Source organism: Pyxicephalus adspersus, chromosome Z, assembly GCF_032062135.1.
Source record: "Pyxicephalus adspersus chromosome Z, UCB_Pads_2.0, whole genome shotgun sequence".
NCBI classification, from domain to species: Eukaryota; Metazoa; Chordata; class Amphibia; order Anura; family Pyxicephalidae; genus Pyxicephalus; species Pyxicephalus adspersus.
The window spans coordinates 32,678,483-32,696,965 of record NC_092871.1 but is presented as its reverse complement, the minus strand read 5'-3'; the positions used below and the strand labels follow the sequence as shown (position 1 = coordinate 32,696,965).

The following is an 18,483-nucleotide window of genomic DNA, read 5'->3' as shown; positions in this document are numbered from 1 at the left end:
TTTCAGACTGGCTACAGCCCTAATGAAGCAGAGTTCACAGAAGCTCATCCTATGGTGGGTCCAAAAGGCACTAGTAAGACTGTGAGCACCGAAGCCTTAATGACTGTGTTTCATCCTCAGGATGCTGAGAACCTTGATCCAATAATGGTAGGAAAATATATACATCACCTGCTTTGTTGTGGAGATAATTAACTAATAAAGTACATAGTATTTTGTGGTCCTGGATATTAAATTCTTTTATGTGACGGACAATGTGCAGTAACATTATGGTTATGGGTCCTATTATCAATACCCTTTTAAAAATGATGTTGTATTATGCTATCACCACTTAAAAGTGTTGCAGGTCTAAGGTTGCGTACACACGTTCAATAATTGTCATTGGAAAGGATCTTTCATTATCCTTTCCAACGACAAAAGACTGCTCTATAGAGGGAAGGGGAGGTGGGAACAATGGAGCAGCACCCCACTGCGCTCTATCCCCTTCACTTGTATTACGATCGTTCGTCGTTTGCAGATGCACCAGGACTGATCAATGAACAACGTAAGATGAGCGTTGTACACATGCCAGATTCTCATATGATACTAGCCCGAAGCGATTATCGGATGAGAATCATCTGACGTCTATACGTAGTCTAAGAAATGTTATCGTCTAAAAGTTGGCATACAGGATGTTGACCTCCAGAATTTCTATTGTTTTTGCTTTTCACATTAGGTCATTTGCTTGTGCCTGTGTTTTTGCAGTTATAAAGAGTATTTGACTATAATAAAATATTTTAACTATACATTTTTTTATGTTTGTGTGTTACCTTTGTATTAATAATATAAATGTAAATACTACACATTGGACTACTTCCTTTTGCTATGTTTTGTGAACTGAATTCTACTCCAAACTAAAATAAATTACTCTAAATATTTCCACAGCTCAAAGAGAAAATGAAGGAGCAGTCTTGGAATATTCTGTTCACAGAATGTGGTCGTGGCGTTAGCATGTTTCGTACTAAACGGACTCGGAGTTTAGTTGTTAGGGGCGTTCCAGAGACTTTGAGAGGAGAGCTTTGGTTACTTTTCTCAGGTAAGTAGGTACTTTTGTATATACCTAATCGTTTTTGTAAAGAAGTAGGAGTGACTCAAAAGAGTATCAATTTAATCATTTATTGTTTAGATAAAATAAGTACTATTAAGTTTTTTTTTCCATAGGAACGGAAGAGTAAATTTCTTAATAAAATATAGCTCAGAAGGTCCAGTCTTCAATTTCCTATTTTTATCTTGCGATTAATAGTGGTCCATATGGAAAGATTTTTGCTTTTATAAATATATAATAAATAAATGATTTCCGGTGGTAATCTGTATAAATGGCAGGCTTTTAATGGTTATCCAGTCTTAAGCTATTGTAAATTTTTAATGAGTTTTCCATTTTTTTATTGAAAGTGGAAAATCCTCTTCAACTCCCTGCATTATAACCAACATGATATTTGTACTTATTAGCAAGCGTTATTAGGCATGTTGAAGAACCCCTTGCGTTAACAGTGAATGTGGCTGAGATGAGAGGTTTTAAAATTAGGAATAATAGGGGGTATTAGATAGATTCTCCATATTCAACTTGCACCTTGTGTACTGAAAGTGTATATTATAAGGACTGTATGCTAAGTTGTATTATTATCACTTGTTGGCAGGTGCTGTTAATGACATGGCAGCTAATCCAGGCTACTACTCAGAAATTGTGGAAAAGTCTTTTGGCACAAGCACTTTGGCAACAGATGAAATTGAGCGAGATTTGCGCAGATCACTACCAGAACATCCAGCGTTTCAAAGTGACACCGGCATCTCGGCATTGAGAAGAGTGCTGACGGCATATGCATACAGGAACCCAAAAATTGGATATTGCCAGGTTAGCTCATTTCCCCGTATACAGTATGCTCTAATACTGTGTCACTGTTTGCAGAAGTTCCTATTATCATGTGTTATGCAGATCTTTTGTTTGTGAGATAATTCTGTTTAAACAGGACATGGTGTGATATACTGTATTTTTAAGGTGTGTTAAGATCTGTTGAACTGTTTATAAAGCAAAGACAGGAGGTTGATCTAGGAGGCATGTACTTGTATCCAATTTTAAATTCATTTTTGCAAAAGCTTAACAGACACACAAAATGTATTCAGTGTGAACTGTATTTTTATGGCACGTGTAAGTATTTCTGTAGTTCAATTTAAAATTGAAGTTTCAATTCCTACAAACATACCAGTGTCATTGTTTGAAAATTGCAGTAAATTTACCTTATCTTAATTTTGCACACAGCCATTATTATTGTTATTAATAATAATAAACAGGATTTATAGAATGCACTCATATTACGCAGTGCTGTACATTAAATAGGGGTAGCAAATGACAGACAGGTACAGACAATGACCCAGGAGGAGGAGAGGTCATGTGACCTTACCTAAAGTTATTACTGTTGATCAGGTGGTAGGCTTGAAATACAGAAGCTCTAAGGTTGCCACCACAAGTAACTTGCCTGCTGCTATTGCTGTCTGTCCAGTGGAGAAAATCTGCCTATTCTATTTATGGGGAAATAGAATAACCAATATGTCAATTTAGCAAAGATATGTAGAAAGGATCTGAAGATTGTGTTTTTTTTAATTATTTTTTTTATAACTAATAAAGCCTGGCTCCAGCAAGAAAAAAAAAAACATTCTTCTGCATCTTAAATTAAAAATGCAGTTCTGACTGCAAAACATGCATTCTCCATGGCACTGTCCACCACCAAGTCACCTTTTTACCTGACACCTTGTGCCAGTCATTCCATTTCTGTGAGCTTGTCAGTGTCCCACCCTGGATTCATGAAGGAATATTGCATAGAACAGCACTATGTTATTATAGTCTCTGCGGCATTTAGGATCCACCTACCACAAGGGGGTGAATAGGACCTGTGATTTCATTGGACCAGACTAAAGACACCTGAAAAAGTTAAATATAGGTTTATTGTTTCAACAAGTACTCAAAGGTAGGTGGGAGGCTGACACGAAGACATTGCATTACATCGCCTGTTTATTGTAAAAGAACGATTATATGTGACTATATAACTGAACTGCATTTTTTTTTTAAATTAAAGAGTGGAGATCGCTACAGAGCATCATAAAGCCAAACCTACCAGTCATGGCTTTCAGTTTGTTTATCAGTTGACTTGTTCACTTGCTGCCATATTTTTTAGCATTGGTAATTCATTTTAATGGTTTGGATAAGTATCTTGAGATATCAGCTGCCTCTATTAATTTTCTATGATAGGTAGTCTTTATTGTTCATGTCTTTAGATTAAGTTACATCCCCAATGAATTGGCTTATGTTTTTCTTCAGCTGATTCTTGTCAACGTGAATGTCGGGAGAATTGGCAGCAAACGTAAAACATGATTATTTTGTCCTTGCTTGTGTTTTCCCAGGCAATGAATATCCTTACTTCTGTCCTCCTTCTGTATGCCAAAGAGGAGGAGGCGTTTTGGCTGCTAGTGGCTGTGTGTGAAAGAATGCTGCCAGATTACTTTAACAGGAGAATCATAGGTAAACTTTGTCTGTGTATAGTCCCTGTGAGCAGATGAATTAATATTTGGTGTGAAGCTGAGAAAAAAAGTTTCTGAAACTTCTTTATTTTATAATACTAATGTAATGAATACTGTCTCTATAAGAAGAATTTTCCCTTAGCAGTGCCTTTTATTGCACAGGCCCATTTTCCAAGTAAATGATAATACCCTGTTTTGTTTCTTAAACCTTTGTCACAAAAAGTAAAGGTGCTGTTGCTGACCTTGACTTTAAAATATTGGTCTGGTAATAATGCTGATCCTTGAATGAATGTGTTACCAATCTGGAATTTGCATGCTGCCAGTTATTTAAGAGCGATGTTGAATCTGCTTTTTGTGCAGATTTTTTATCTGCCCCTATCACACCATCTAGGTTAATTCTGCAATGTCTAGCTTCCAGAGTCTGCTATCAGCTTGATAGTCCAAGTTTCTTTCATTTCTTGTCTCAGTCTATGTTTAGGAAGCACTGATTGTGTCTTCTGCCTTATTATTCAGTCTAACGGCATATTATTACTGTTAAATATAATGTAATTGTATCTCCTGCAGCTGCTGAGAGCAAGTAATTAGGATTTTACCTTTATCAGGAAGCAGTTAACTATAGCAAACATGCAAGTTTAAAAGGGCCAAACACAGCAGAGAAAAACATTAATACTTACAATAATACTAGTAATAAAATGTTAGTGATAAAAATAAAATGCATCTAGTTGCTAGACATATGACTTCTGTTGATAAGTATTTATATATGTTTATTATTTTCTAGGTGCCTTGGTGGATCAGGCAGTATTTGAGGAACTCATCAGGGATTATTTGCCCCAGTTGACTGATCACATGACAGACATGACCTTTTTTTCCTCCGTGTCCCTCTCATGGTTTCTTACCCTGTTCATCAGTGTCCTGCCTATTGAGAGTGCTGTCAATGTGGTGGACTGCTTCTTTTATGATGGGATCAAAGCCATCCTTCAGCTGGGACTAACTGTTCTGCACTTTAACATTGACAAGCTGCTGGTCTGTAAAGATGATGCTGAAGCCGTCACCATACTTAATCGGTATGAGACCATCTTTATATATTCTGCATTCATTTTTTTTTCTCCAGAGTAAGAGCACGTTCAGCAAGCACAGAAAATACCTGTTTATCTTGCCAGAAATGTGACGTCCTTGTCATTTCCTGTGAGCTAAATGCATAAACATATAGAAAGACATGTATTAATATGTGAGACAAGTGTAGCAATGAATGATTTTAACAGTTTCAGAATGGAACCCATAGCGTGTTTAATTATTGAGGTTAAGATGCAGGTCATGACAATTACCTGGTTTTAGTAGTGTTCATTTTTTGGCTATATTATGGGTACTTTCTAGGTGAACACCCCCTTCCCCAACTCGCATTATTCTGTATTTAGAAACATTAAAGAAGGTCATGCAAACCCCACTACATAAATGTCAAGAATTAATAGGTCTGAGTTGCTCCATATGTCCTTAGATAATTTTTATTCATAGCATTATTCTCTATAGTAGTGAATGTCTGTGTATGGGGATCATCCCTGGTGCACAGAGGTAGGTACCTCCGGGTGTTTAGTAGGGTCTTCCTAATAATCATTAGTCATCATCCTCCAGCAAGTTACAACATCACACCACTTTGTCTTATCTTATTCTAGCTCACATACCTCACTGGAAGACTTAAGAGGGAGCAGGGCAGAGCTTTAGTGAACATCTAGATGAGTGACCACATGTGGACTGACTTGACATTGGCCTATAGGAGATTCATTTTTTTTATTTAGTGACTGTGCTTGTTAAACTCTTAAAACTTACCATAAGCTCTAGGTAGCAAATGAACCAGGACCATTAAGTGTGCAGATAGAAAAGAGATTTCCAAAATGCAATCCCTGGGCATAGACGAAGCATTGTGCAATAAACTTTATTAATAAATACCAAGAGAAAACAAAATAAGACAGCCACCTGTATACTGCTAGCTGAGATACATACACAAAGTTAAAAACCATTAAAACAGCCCACACAGTTCCCAGCTAATTTCAGATAGACTCTTTTTACGATGAAAATTGGGACAGTCTGTCTGATACTAGTCTAAGCCAGGTCATATCGCCAAATAGATGCGGTCTGACTGACTGACTGCAATATGGACACAGAAAGATACAACTAATGTGTAAATAGATGTAATAGCAGTACACCTACTGTGGAGGTGAATTGCCCTTTCTTGTTAGCAAAAGGTGAACAAAACACAGTTGTGTTATGTCCCCAGTATCATCTGGCAACAAAAACAGAGCTTGACTGGTTTGCACCTTCAAAAGTATCGCAACAATGTGCTGCTTCATCAGGAGCTGATAATATACATATGGTAGCATGTCATCACTGAACTCTTTGTCAGTTCTCCAGTTTGCTGACAATATTGATTCTTTGTCAGATCTGGTATTAGTGTGTGGATTATTGATTTTACCTACCACATTTTAGTGTGCATATCATATCTGTGCAGTATACAGGTGGTTGTCTTTATTTTTTCCTTTGGTATTTATCAATAAAGTTTATTGTTAGTACATTTTCCCTTTACTAAGGGGTGCAGATATTTGTTTCTATTAGTAATCTGCAGGCTATTATTGACTTTATTATATGCCTTTTCTTTCTAGGGCTGCATACACACGTTAATGATCATTTCCAGTGACAAAAGAGTGACAGGTGAATGAATGAACGCTGTACACACTCAACGTTTTGTTTTATGGAGAAGGGAGGAAGGAAAGTGAGCCTGCGACACCCAGCTTTGCTCTCCTCCCTTCACTTGTATTGTGGTCGTTCATCGTCAGTTGCATATGGATCCATCAGAATGGATCCATGAATGATGTTGAGCAACATCTGTAGACTTGTCAGATTCCCACCCAGAAAAGCCCAGCCACTTGTATCAGGCGAGAATCCTATATCGTGTGTACATAGCCTAGGACTTTTGTGCGTTTTAAAATACATTTTTGCTAATTCATTTTTTTAATAAGCTTTATTAGTTTTGATATGAATAATAGTTGTTTGAACAGCCTCTATAGTTTTGCGGTGAAGCTGGAAAAATGGTGTAAGGAACCTTCACTGTTTGCAGGTTCTTTGATAATGTTGTGAACAAGGATAGCCCTCTACCTTCATCGGTGCAGCAAGCGTCCTCTGCTTCTGAACGAAAAGGCAACAGTGTGAAAGTGGATATTGCAGACCTTATCAGGGAGTCAAATGAGGTACATTTTTTTTCAATGCCTTATTTTCTGAACAAATGGCTTAGGTCCTACACCAGTATGGGGATGACTCTGCCATTACCCGGACAACTTTGACAAGTGATAAACATTCTTTTTACTTTTGTAGAGATTTGGAGCTATTCGTTATGAGGATGTAGAAAGCATGCGCACCAGAAACCGTCTATATGTCATCCAGACTTTGGAAGTGACAACTAAACAGAATGTGGTATGTACCATGCATAAGTAATACCATTGGACATTTGCATGGATATACAGTGAATAAAGTCATGTTTCTAGAGTTGCAGATGCCACAGTGTTACAAAACATCCTGTTCTCCCACATTTCAGATATTTTAGCAAACTTTCATGGCTTTGTTCTATAGATACTCATGTCATACATATCCCTAGAAATCCAATGCAATGCCTATGCAGTAAAACATTTAAACTCTCCCTTTTCTGTTTTCTTCACTATTGACTACTATTTTTTTGCATGCAATCAGAGGACAGAAAATTGAGACACCAGACACTTCTGTTATGGTACAGAAATCGACAAAACTTTAAACTTTTTGGCTTAAAGTAGCACAAAGCACAATTAAGGACACTTAATGGTTTACTCATATGCTAGTTGTAATTCTGAGTATGCTATTGTTTAAAAGGTGGGTTTGCAGTGTGGTATAAAGAAAAAAAACCTTCCATAAATAAGGTAAGATTAGTTGAACAGCTGATCAGCAAGAGTATGTGGCCACATTGTAGGGGTTTGCTCTTTCTGTAAGTCAGTCCTTATTGATGCAGTAATATGATGTCTGTAATTTATCATTTTTTTTACAGGTTCGAGTTGTGTTGCAAGATGTCAAATTTAGTTCCGCTAACTTAGAGGAGCTCTATTATTTATTTAAGGTATTTCCACGTCAATAACTTTTAATTGTGTCAAGTTATTATAGTTTATAGTGTCAATTTTTATTTTTTATTTTAATGAATGCCAATTTATCAGGACAAGAAAACACTCTGGAATTGGCGACAAAGTAAAGATATTTTAGTTTAAATATGGTAAAAATACATATAAATATATGAAGAAATTTGATTATTCATTTTTGGTTGGGGCAATGCAGATTTTTAGGATTTACAGTGGTACCTTGGTATAAGTCCTTAAACCATTCCAGATCCTTGGACTTATACCAAACAGTACTTATACCAAACAAATTTTTCCCGTAAGAAATGAAAGGAAAATGATTAATCTGTTCCCATGAAAAAAAAATCCTTTTGTTATTGGCATATTATACATTGATGGGGCTGTATGAAATAATTTAAACATAGCTTAATACTAAAATACATAAATACATAAGCAATTAGATGAAATAAATGAAAATTTAACCTCACTTTACCTTGCTGAGAAGAGTTGAGTGCCTACTAGGATGGTGCTGAGAATGGAGGAGGAGATGTTATGTTATTCACAGAGAGTTATAGCTCGGGTTGTTCACTGAATGGTAGCAACTGGCGTACTGAAGCTCGTGGGCAGTCAAGGCTTTGTCTCGAGAGAGGTAAATAAGGGTAGCGCGTGGTGTTATGACTCATTTTTACCCATACAAGTTCTAGCACAAAGGTTGTATACCAAGCAAAAGTTTTTGTGTCCAAACAGGACTTACCAAGTTGGACTTATTCCAAAGTGGACTTATACCAAGGTACCACTGTATTTCTTTAAGGAAAACAGCATTTTTTTTTAATGGTATACCTAATTTTAGTTGATTTAGGACTGGTCTGTTAGAAGTGCATTGTGTAAATATAGTTTATTAGGATGATCAATTTGAAGAGATTGGTATACTGCTAAAGGATTCAATTTTTAGATTTTGAAAAGGAGATATGGCTTGAGAGTAAGCTATTCTACCACTATATATTTATTTATACAATATATATGTATGCAGTGAGGTAGCCAGATGCCCAGCCGGGCAACTGTTTATTATTTTGTTTTAAAGTTGTGGAGTATGCTGTAACACTTGGTTAACCCCCAGTTATTGACTAATAAATATATATATATATATATATATATATATATATATATATATATATATATATATATATATATATAGATATATAAAAAAAATTTTAATAGCTGTAAATGATATATATGGGTAAATACATTGTGTGTTGTGATGCATTATAACAGACCGGTTTAATTAGTTTAGCATAATAATAACTTTTTTTATTATTATAAAGGATCTGCTAATGACAGTTAACATGAGATGTGTTGTCCCCAGGAAAGCATATTGTTAAAACTCCCTCACAGCCTGTTTGCTTTTTATTTTGTGATCAATAACCAGGAACAGAGTTGACATTTGTATAAAAGCAATACCTGTTTCTTAAACCTAATTACAATGGCTCATATATTTACATTTTAATTTTATTACAACATGTTACTATGTTGTAATGTACTAATGGATGGAACATATATTACCTTTTTTTTTGCTTTGACTATTCATTGTACTTTTTTCCTTTTTAGAGAGAACATTTTTTGTCTTGTTACTGGAATTCAAACAACAGCAGAATCCTTAGCCATCATGACCCAAGTCTACCGTATTTGGAACAGTATCATATAGACTGCCAGCAGTTCCGTACCTTGTACCATCTGCTGAGCCCCTGGGCCTATTCTCCTAGTGTAGACTCTCTCGCACTGTGGACTTTTCGTCTGTTGGATGAAAACTCAGATGGTCTAATTAATTTTAAGGAATTTGCTTTTGGTTTTGGTGAGAACATAATACACAGTATATTACTACACATGTTTTTAGTAAATTGTACAATGTTATGATTCTTTGCATTTTTCATTTCATTGCTGTAGATGTGATGTTCAACGGCAGCTTTACTGACAGACTCAAGCTACTTTTTAAAATGCACATACCTCCAGGTAAGTCCATTTAAATCTCCCTTTTCCCATCTGAAATCATTAATGCTTTTCCCTTGTTTTTTTTTTCCTGGTACCCCAGTTACAGATTTGTAAAAATTCCACCAATCCTGCACATCCAATGGTGGCTACCGTGGCCTTGGGATTGATATTGTTGGGATTGATTCTTATAGGGAAATCTAGTATTGTGATTTTCCTATACAAATACAGTGGTGTTTTTTTTAATAAATACTGTGTAATCATTTTGTTTTTGCATTGGAAGAAATGTATGCTTATATATCAAATACTTTAAACAATACATTTACCATGTTGCTCTGTTGTAAGATCAATTCCATTCTCAGTATTGTTTTATGTTCTCTGTATTTTTCTGTATTAGCTTTTACTGAAGTGGGTACTTTAAGCCCCTCAGAGGAAGCCAAGCTTTCCAAAGAAGAACTTATGCATTTCAGTCAACTCCATGGTAAATAGTATTATTTTGTTCACTGCAGAGATAAAACTTTAATGTACTCTTGTGTGAAAGTATAGAACTGCAGGGACACAATGAAAGCTTAAAAAGTTCCAAACTTATGTATTTTGATAATCTGACCATCCATCTTCATCCACTTTTGTACTGGGAACTTCATCATATGTTCTGCTCGCATTAGTTGTTGGGTTTCATTTGGGAATTGGGTACTATTACCATCATTAGTTACTATGTGTTAAAAAGAAACATAGAAGAGTAACAGCAGAAAAAATCTATTCCATTAAGTCTACCCTTTTTTTACTTTCTATTTTCTTTTGTTAACCCTTTTGAGTACTGATCTATGTTTGTCCCAAGCATTTTTAAATTCATACTGTTGATTGGTTTTTTACCTCTGCTGGAAGTATGATCTGAGCATCCATTTCTACTTCAGCAAATAATTTTTTCCTAGCTTCATTCTTAAAGTACTTCCCTACTGATCCTTACTCACACTTAAGTCTTTGTGTATTTATTTCTGGTCTTGTAGCTTGGATAAATGGATAGGATAACAAAGAGAAAGTAGCTTGGATAAATGGATAACGAAGAGAAAGCATTTGAACAGTACATCTCTTAATATTTTAATGAAGAGCAGTCTCTGTTTACTATTTTAAAGATTATTAATGGGACAGTGCTATTGCATATACTACTATGGGTTACCCAGGCAGTGATTTGAACTTTTGTCTAACCACTACAAAAGTTATTTGTAAATCTTTCTAGAAAACATTCAATTTTTTTTTTTGATCTGTTAATCTTTTCAACAGTAACATCCCCTATTGAGAATCACGGTCCTGATGAGAAAACAAAGAGCCCTGAAAAAGGTACTCCTGTAAATCTATGAAGTCCCTTTGTAGCATGAAGGTCAAAAACTGGTCATAGATCTGTAGCTCATAAAGGCACATTTTGACCACATGAAGGCTTGGTAATGAGCTGGTGGTCCCACACTTATGCTTAGATTATGTGAAAGTAAATATGTGTGAATATATCAGGAAACCTACAATTACAAATTATTTTTAGGAACATAACAGTGACTAGTTTTTTTCTAATTTGTCTGATCAATCTTGTTTTCCTGAAATTGCCTGAATAGTCTGCTTGTGCCCATAGAATTAAATTTTTAGCAGTGATTTATGTCCTTTTATGTGGCCAGTTTTAGTTCTTTATCCAGTGATTTTGCATATGTACACATACATTTAAGTTACCTAAAATGGCAAGTATAGCTCACATGTGTGATTTGCCATTTTTACACAATATCAGTTAATGACATGCTAACTAGTAATGACACTGGGTTCCCTGGTAATGTCTTTTAATATGGTGCAAGTATTTCTTTAAAATTCCAAATTTGTCAGAATGTCTAATTTGGAATATTTGTTTGCACTGTATACTTTGCCTCATAAAATAATGCATGAAACCTAGAAGGGTACAGTTTATCTTTTTGCAGTTTAGAGCTTTCTTTTATCTATTTCTCTTTAAAGGAAAAGGAAAAATTGATATTCAGGCATATCTAAAGCAATGGCAAGATGAACTGGTGCGTAAGGAGGAAAGCATTAAAGACTTGCCTAGAATAAACCAGGTATGCATTTTTTTTTTTATTGTGCAAGCATATACTGTGGAAAATAACTGTACTCCTTTTGTCCCTTGAATGATAATAATGGTAAAATGGAAGCATGGGGCTTAAACAGAATTTTTATCATGTTATTGTTATTATTATATGGATGGACAATAAACAGATGTTTAATAAGACAAAATATAACCTAGGGCGTTGATCACTTAAATCTTTAAGGTCAACTTAGCTTTAGTCTCGTTGGAACTCCAGTAATTAAAACTCTTAGTTGTGCATTTCCTTACTTCATTAAGTCAGCTCATTAATATTAGCACTTATTCCATTCAAGCTAAAAATGGGGATTAGCTAAACAATGTGTTATTATAATTCTTTCACCAGTCCCAGTTTATCCAGTTTTCAAAGACTTTGTACAACTTATTCCATGGAGATCCTGAAGAGGAACTGTTGTATCGTGCCATTGCTGCTGTGACCAGCCTTCTCCTGAGAATGGAAGAAGTGGGGAGGAAGCTTCAGAACCCTTCATCTCCAATCAAAACTCCATCACCAGAGACAGGTAGTAGTCCAAAAGACACCACTCAGGGTAACGTATCACCCCAACAAATGGACAGCTCTCCCAAAGAAAACACAGAGTGGTCTTTTGCTTTTGAACAGATCCTTGCCTCACTTTTAAATGAACCTTCCCTTGTTAGATTTTTTGAAAAACCTATGGATTTGAAAGCCAAGTTAGAAGCTGCAAGGACCTCACAAATCCGAGCTAGCAAACGTGTGTGAGAACTTTATATGTCACTCTGCTTCACAGACCACTACATGAAGAGGCCACATTTCCGTTGAATCTGTTCTCAGATGTGGAAACTTTCTCAATCACTTTTATACATTTTCAGGGCTACAATGCAGTTTATTACTTGGGTAGAGCCTGCACATCCAATGCACTATATATTGAGATTTGCATTCCAAGAGAGCTATTTATGTGTTATACTAAATGAATATTGTATTATTTTATTGTTTTTAGGGAAAATGCTTCCTTAAAAAAAAGTCTTTGCTTACAGCTGAAAATTCCTAGCACAATTCATGCTGTATGGTAGTGCAGCAAAATGACCAAACGTCTTGATGATAATGCTAAACTTTTATTATTGCTAAGGGTAAAATGTAGATGCATGAAAAGTGATTTGATGTGAGCTCTCCATTGCCTGCTGTAGAAAACTCGCCAGTCAGTGGTCTCTGCATTCCCCAAGGTTAACAAGCTCAATATATCACTAAATGCAATGGATACTTCTAACATCAGTAAGAACGAGAGTAATGAATTCTCTGTACAAAAATAATGATTTTACTAACTTGACTCCCACTGACAAGTGCGATTTTATTATAAACATCATTAGGGTTTTTTTCTTCGGGCTCCTTTAAACAATACAAATATTAGGGCCCCATTTCTTCTAATAATTTAACACGATAATCAGATAAACTTGAAACAAGATCTAGAAGGAGTTAATATAGAGAACACTGGGATTTGTTGCATATTCAAAGGTGAAGACAGAGACTGAATTGCTGTTTTCTGGTTTCATCTTGGGCTATGTGCTGGGCTTTGTGTGCAGTTTATCTTGGACTATAAACAAGCCATGCCAGATCTGGGCAGACCAAGATGACTAGCATTTGTCAACTTTTCATGTCCTTGTATCTTTATTGTCTGTTCTGGAAGGATGTTGGTAAGGTGTATGTAATATACATATACAGTGCTCTCCCCAGCCCCTTTTACCTGGGCCCACCACCCAACACTAGGTAGTCATGCTGAGACGGGGTCACAGTCCAGATCATTAACTATTTGCTGCCCACGGGGGAATCTTGGTGTAATATAATTTAGGTTTACTAAATAAAGTTTAGTTCACATTAACTGAGTAAAACTTCTTGTAAAAAATTGTCAACAAATGGTGCAATTATTCGTCCCTTTTCTCAGGCGGTAGGCGACCCACTCCATAGAACTCTATGTAATCGCTATGAAAACTTTTTTAAGCATTTGCAGCAGGCACTTGAAAGGCGTAAATGTTAATGTGAACTAAGTTTATTACACTACATCAATTACACTAATAAACTTCTTCTAAATGATTACAATAAATAAAGTCCCAATAAAGGGGCGCTGAAAAATGAAGCATACTAACTGGGCATTACAAAGTTGGAACAAATTATTAGGGGGTGGTAGAAAGCAGCCACAATTATTACTGCACACCTATGACTCAAACAACTGGGAACCCTAAAATTGTCATGTGTTGCCCCACCCATTATTTGGCCACCAAGCTAAAAAAAAAAAAAAAATTGAGAACATTGACCTATCAAATGAGCCCTGCTCAGTTTTCCCCTCATCTGTTGGATATATTTAACACAACACTTGATGTGCCTGACTTGACCATACATTGAAATAATCTAAATGAACAATTTTGTAACAGGTTGGCAGTTTAGTCAATGGGCAACCATTTCATTGATAAGAAGATCCTGTTAAATTCAACCAAATCCTTGATCCAAATATTTTTTATAATATTGCTAGAATTAATTGTGTATTTTATGTGTGTATGGCTAGTAACAGTTACTTTAGTGGACTGCTGTTCAGTTCTAAAGATAATCCTTTTCTGTTTGACTTTGCACCAGTGTTTATGCAGCCTATATCTTGGTAAAGTACCATGTTTTCTTATTCTGCTTTGATTTTTACTATGTTTACTGCTAATGCAGATTTGCTAGAGCAGATTCGGTCCTTTGTGAATAATAGCTACGTATACAATACTGTCTTTCATTTTGCAATTGGCAACTTTTGATTGTTTACTCACAACAGTGTCTATTATTGTTCGCCAGCTGTCGCGTTAGCTCTGTATGATATATATATATATATATATATATATATATATATTCTATAAGCAATGGGATGACTTGAAATGCACTTGACATTTAAATACAGTAGATGAAGCCATTTTAGTTGAACATGCAGAATGTTATTTATTGGTAAATATTGGCTCCACTAATCTGCCATTTGCTTCAGAGCTCATGCAGTAAATGTATATAATCAAAAACATTATAATTCAAAGAGGCTCCCATATTGGCAACCTTAGGCTTGCTTTTCACTTGGTAATGGCCAGCATACCATTTGTGGTCGTCCTAACTGACGTATTGAAAGGCCTAAAGCTGGAACAAGTTTTTAATGATAAATGGTAATTACTGGCTTCTGTGGATTTATGAAGATTTTAAGTGTAAGAAGCATTGCTAACTGTCTCTCATTTGTAGCCCATATCACAAATGGACATTGTACTGTTAAAATTGTACTTTTGTCTGTGAATGGAGCAGTTTAGCTCCTGGAAAAGAAATATGGGATTGCAGGTTCACTTTTGATGACAGAAACTCCCCCTGGTACTATCCACATCCTTCACTACTTATTGATCCACTGACCCAATACTAATATACATCCAGTAAGTCCAGACACCCGACATTGTTTGCTGCCTTGGCAGTAACTTATTTAGAAGTGAAGCAAAGATTGGAATGACAGCCCCAAATTTTTTTCTGACAGATCGGTGCACAACAACTTTTGAGAAATGTTCACATTTTACACAAGTTGACAAGTACAAATATTTTGGTCGTGAGATATCTTCTCAGATATGAAATAGGTGAAAATGATAGATGTGTATACCTCAAGCCATAAAGCTGGTCAGCATTGCAGATGTTAAACTGTTCTAGGACTGGTTGAGCCAAGTTTGTGTTGCAGTTCCTAGTTTACCTGTGTATATGCAGGTGTACAGATAAAAATAGGTTTGATTACAGAGAACTGTGAGGCCAATTACTAGACCACTCTACTTTTTTCACTATATGATAATATAGATATATTTTATTGTTCATGATGATATTGGACCAAGAAGCCTGACAACCCCAATGTTTTTTTAATATGAGCTCAGGACTTGTCTAATTGTATATATGAAGAAAATATAAAATAACTTTTTCTCCTGTATCTAAATCACAAATGGATGAAGCCATCTAGAAAATACAATTAACCTGTCGTTTCTAATTTTCCTGTAGATTGGGTTCTGGTGAACTTGAAAATGCTGAGGGATTTAGAATTACTAGCTAGCTTGAATAAATATATTCAATCACTAGCTTCATCGTTTTGGGGTAATAATTTTAATACCAGTTGCTGCACAGTTTACTCATGTTTATTTAAAAAGCATTGGTGTGAAAAACCCAAACTGTCAGCAACGGATTCTTTTACTATGGTATGCACTTTATGCTTTATTAGGGTCCAGTCAATCTTTATTAGAAATGTTCTTGTAACCGCACTTGATTTTTGGCAGTTTTAAGTTCACTTGTCAATAGGAGGAATCTAAATGTTTCTAAAAATTGTCAGCTGTGTCACATACGTAACCAGGCTAAGGCAGCTAAAGAAAAATGACTCTTCCCTGTTGAACTCTGCTGTAAGTTCCAGGGTGGTTTTCTTTGGAGTTAGAAGCACTTCAGATTTTTAAAATAGCAGTATCTGCTTCAATTTTTTGGCCATGCTGAGATAAACCCTGGAACACGCAAGGTAAGCTGGGATTGCCGAGTTTCCCTGGCAGCCAAAGCTGACACTGCGTATATGCAGCTCAGCTTTGTGGCCAAAAACCTGTAGAGATCTGGTATTAGCGCCAATCATTGCAGAAAGGACATCTCTTGTCCGTTTCTGCAACAATGACCTTGCGCGGTGGAGCATTTGTTTAGGCTCCGATATGAAATCATACATACTTTTTAAAAAGCATGTATCTTTTTAGTTTCTTCCTACTCTTCTGGTTTTCTGAAAAGGGAAAATGTTGAGATTTCCAAAATGAGCATATTTTGTCAATGTGATTAGAACAGACACATAGTTTGGGTTGATCATGTACTTAATATGTGATGACACAGTTTTGAAAGATTTAAAGGTATACGCAGACCATATTTCATTCCTAAAGATCTCTTTAATCCACTTCCAGTAGATTTATCAGTCTAAGTGTTCAGGGAATGCCAACAGCAGAATAACTCTGATAAACTGGGATGTAATATCAATTTTCATGAATACATTTTATATTTTGAGCTGTCATTGCAATATTCTAGCACTTTCTTCATCACCACATTCATCGGATAGCAGTAAATCTATGTTTTAAATGGTAATAAAACCTCTTTGGTTTGGAAGAAATTAAGGTAGGGCCCAGTCCAACAACCTGGAGCACTTGTTGCCATTCTTTATGGCTTGTTGCCTGAGAGGTGTTTTCAGCTTGTTCAGTTAACAAATATTTAGCTTATCTTTCAATTCAATTTCAATTCAAAAAGAAAAAAAAAACTTTTTTTTTTAAAACACCCTTTTACTTTACATCTATTTGGAATAAGTGTGTGTTTTTGTGTTTAAACCAAATGAGCAAGCCACATGAAATTAAGGTACTATTTGTGCTGTGGTAAGCTAATATATATATTTTTTTTATAAGGGACTAAAAAAAAACCTGACACCTATATATTTAAAAGTAAGCATTATTTAGTTGTGTGTGTGCGTGTGTATTTATATATATCTTTGACCCCTGCATTAAAAAAAGCTAAATTGATGAACAAACAGACAACTTAAAAGGTACTCCACATATTTATTGGCTTAGCTGCTAAACAGTAAAGTAGAAATAATCGATATATGTGCATTTACTTGTTTGTGTGATTACTGGGTCATCATTAACACTCACGAATAAGTGTAACAAGTCAGTTATTGAAAAATGTCTTCATTCATTGGTTTAACGAGGATATTTGCTAGTTTTAAAAATACAATACCTTTTTCTCAGCACTTTCATTTCAGTCTCCTTCTTGTAAATATAATGGGAAAATGAGATTTTGTTTAGGGTGCTTTAAGTTAGATCTTTGTTTATTATAGGAATGTTTTACTGTAATAAATACTGTGCTGGCATCATCAGAACTCACAGTGAATTTGGTGCATTCACTGTCATGTACATACTTTTTTCTAAATGATGACATTTGGTATTTCACACTGCACAGTCTTATTGTTGCTGCTTTTTTCACTATCCATGCTGGGGTCTATGCTGCTTTTTACAGGTTATTTTTCTCTGCATATAGTTTAATTAATGCATTTGCACTTTTTATACAATGTATTCATTGCAAGACTGATGTATAAATGGTATGCTTAATAAATTCAGTCTGACAGAACTTGGGTTTAGTGTTTCATTTTTTTCCATCACTATTTTTTGCTTTGTTTACACCAGTCCATTATTGTGGTCCCTTACATCATCAATGAGCCTTACATTTAATATTCAGTTAATGTAATCTGAAATCTATTGTACACTCCTTTTGAAGGTGAACGTTTACACACTTTTTAGGTACCCTCATACATCACTGCATGTCTGTGTTTATCCATTAACAGTCCATCCATGAAATTGCTGAAAAAACCATGAATAACTTGGAAAGAATCTCCTGTGATAATTTAAGTATCATTTGTGCAGTGTTCAAATCACCATCATCAATCAGTTAATAATTGTATATCTACTGGGAATTTAAATCTGTTTTGCCTCTCTAAGTACTTCCAACACTGGTCGTGTGAATATCTTTAATATCTTATTTTGATAATTCGAGGTGTTGTGTAAATGCAAATTAATTTGTCTGGATTGCTGCAAATGCAGCGTTAAAATCTGCATATATTGTTTAGCATTAATATGGCCATCTTTTATTATTATTCATCGCTGCATGACAGATTTACACTTCCCCTTAGCCCATGTCATAAAAAT

General features: G+C 35.4%; 1 protein-coding gene across 2 annotated transcripts in view; it reads left to right on the top strand.

Annotated features, from left to right (window-relative positions):
• TBC1D8B (TBC1 domain family member 8B) overlaps positions 1-17,908 on the top strand; it is a 33,650-nt gene extending 15,742 nt beyond the window's left edge. The window contains exons 8-21 of one of the 2 annotated variants that reach the window (XM_072431768.1): positions 7-147; positions 922-1,072; positions 1,674-1,888; positions 3,433-3,550; positions 4,328-4,613; positions 6,659-6,788; positions 6,913-7,011; positions 7,613-7,681; positions 9,279-9,522; positions 9,615-9,680; positions 10,054-10,137; positions 10,938-10,994; positions 11,646-11,743; positions 12,113-17,908. In XM_072431768.1, coding sequence (XP_072287869.1) covers positions 7-147; positions 922-1,072; positions 1,674-1,888; positions 3,433-3,550; positions 4,328-4,613; positions 6,659-6,788; positions 6,913-7,011; positions 7,613-7,681; positions 9,279-9,522; positions 9,615-9,680; positions 10,054-10,137; positions 10,938-10,994; positions 11,646-11,743; positions 12,113-12,505 — 2,151 coding nt within the window. In that variant the 3' untranslated portion in view covers positions 12,506-17,908. Of the gene's footprint in view, positions 1-6; positions 148-921; positions 1,073-1,673; positions 1,889-3,432; positions 3,551-4,327; positions 4,614-6,203; positions 6,253-6,658; positions 6,789-6,912; positions 7,012-7,612; positions 7,682-9,278; positions 9,523-9,614; positions 9,681-10,053; positions 10,138-10,937; positions 10,995-11,645; positions 11,744-12,112 lie in introns of those variants that run through there. The other variant, XM_072431769.1, reaches the window with a different exon arrangement.
• Positions 17,909-18,483: the final 575 nt, after the last annotated feature.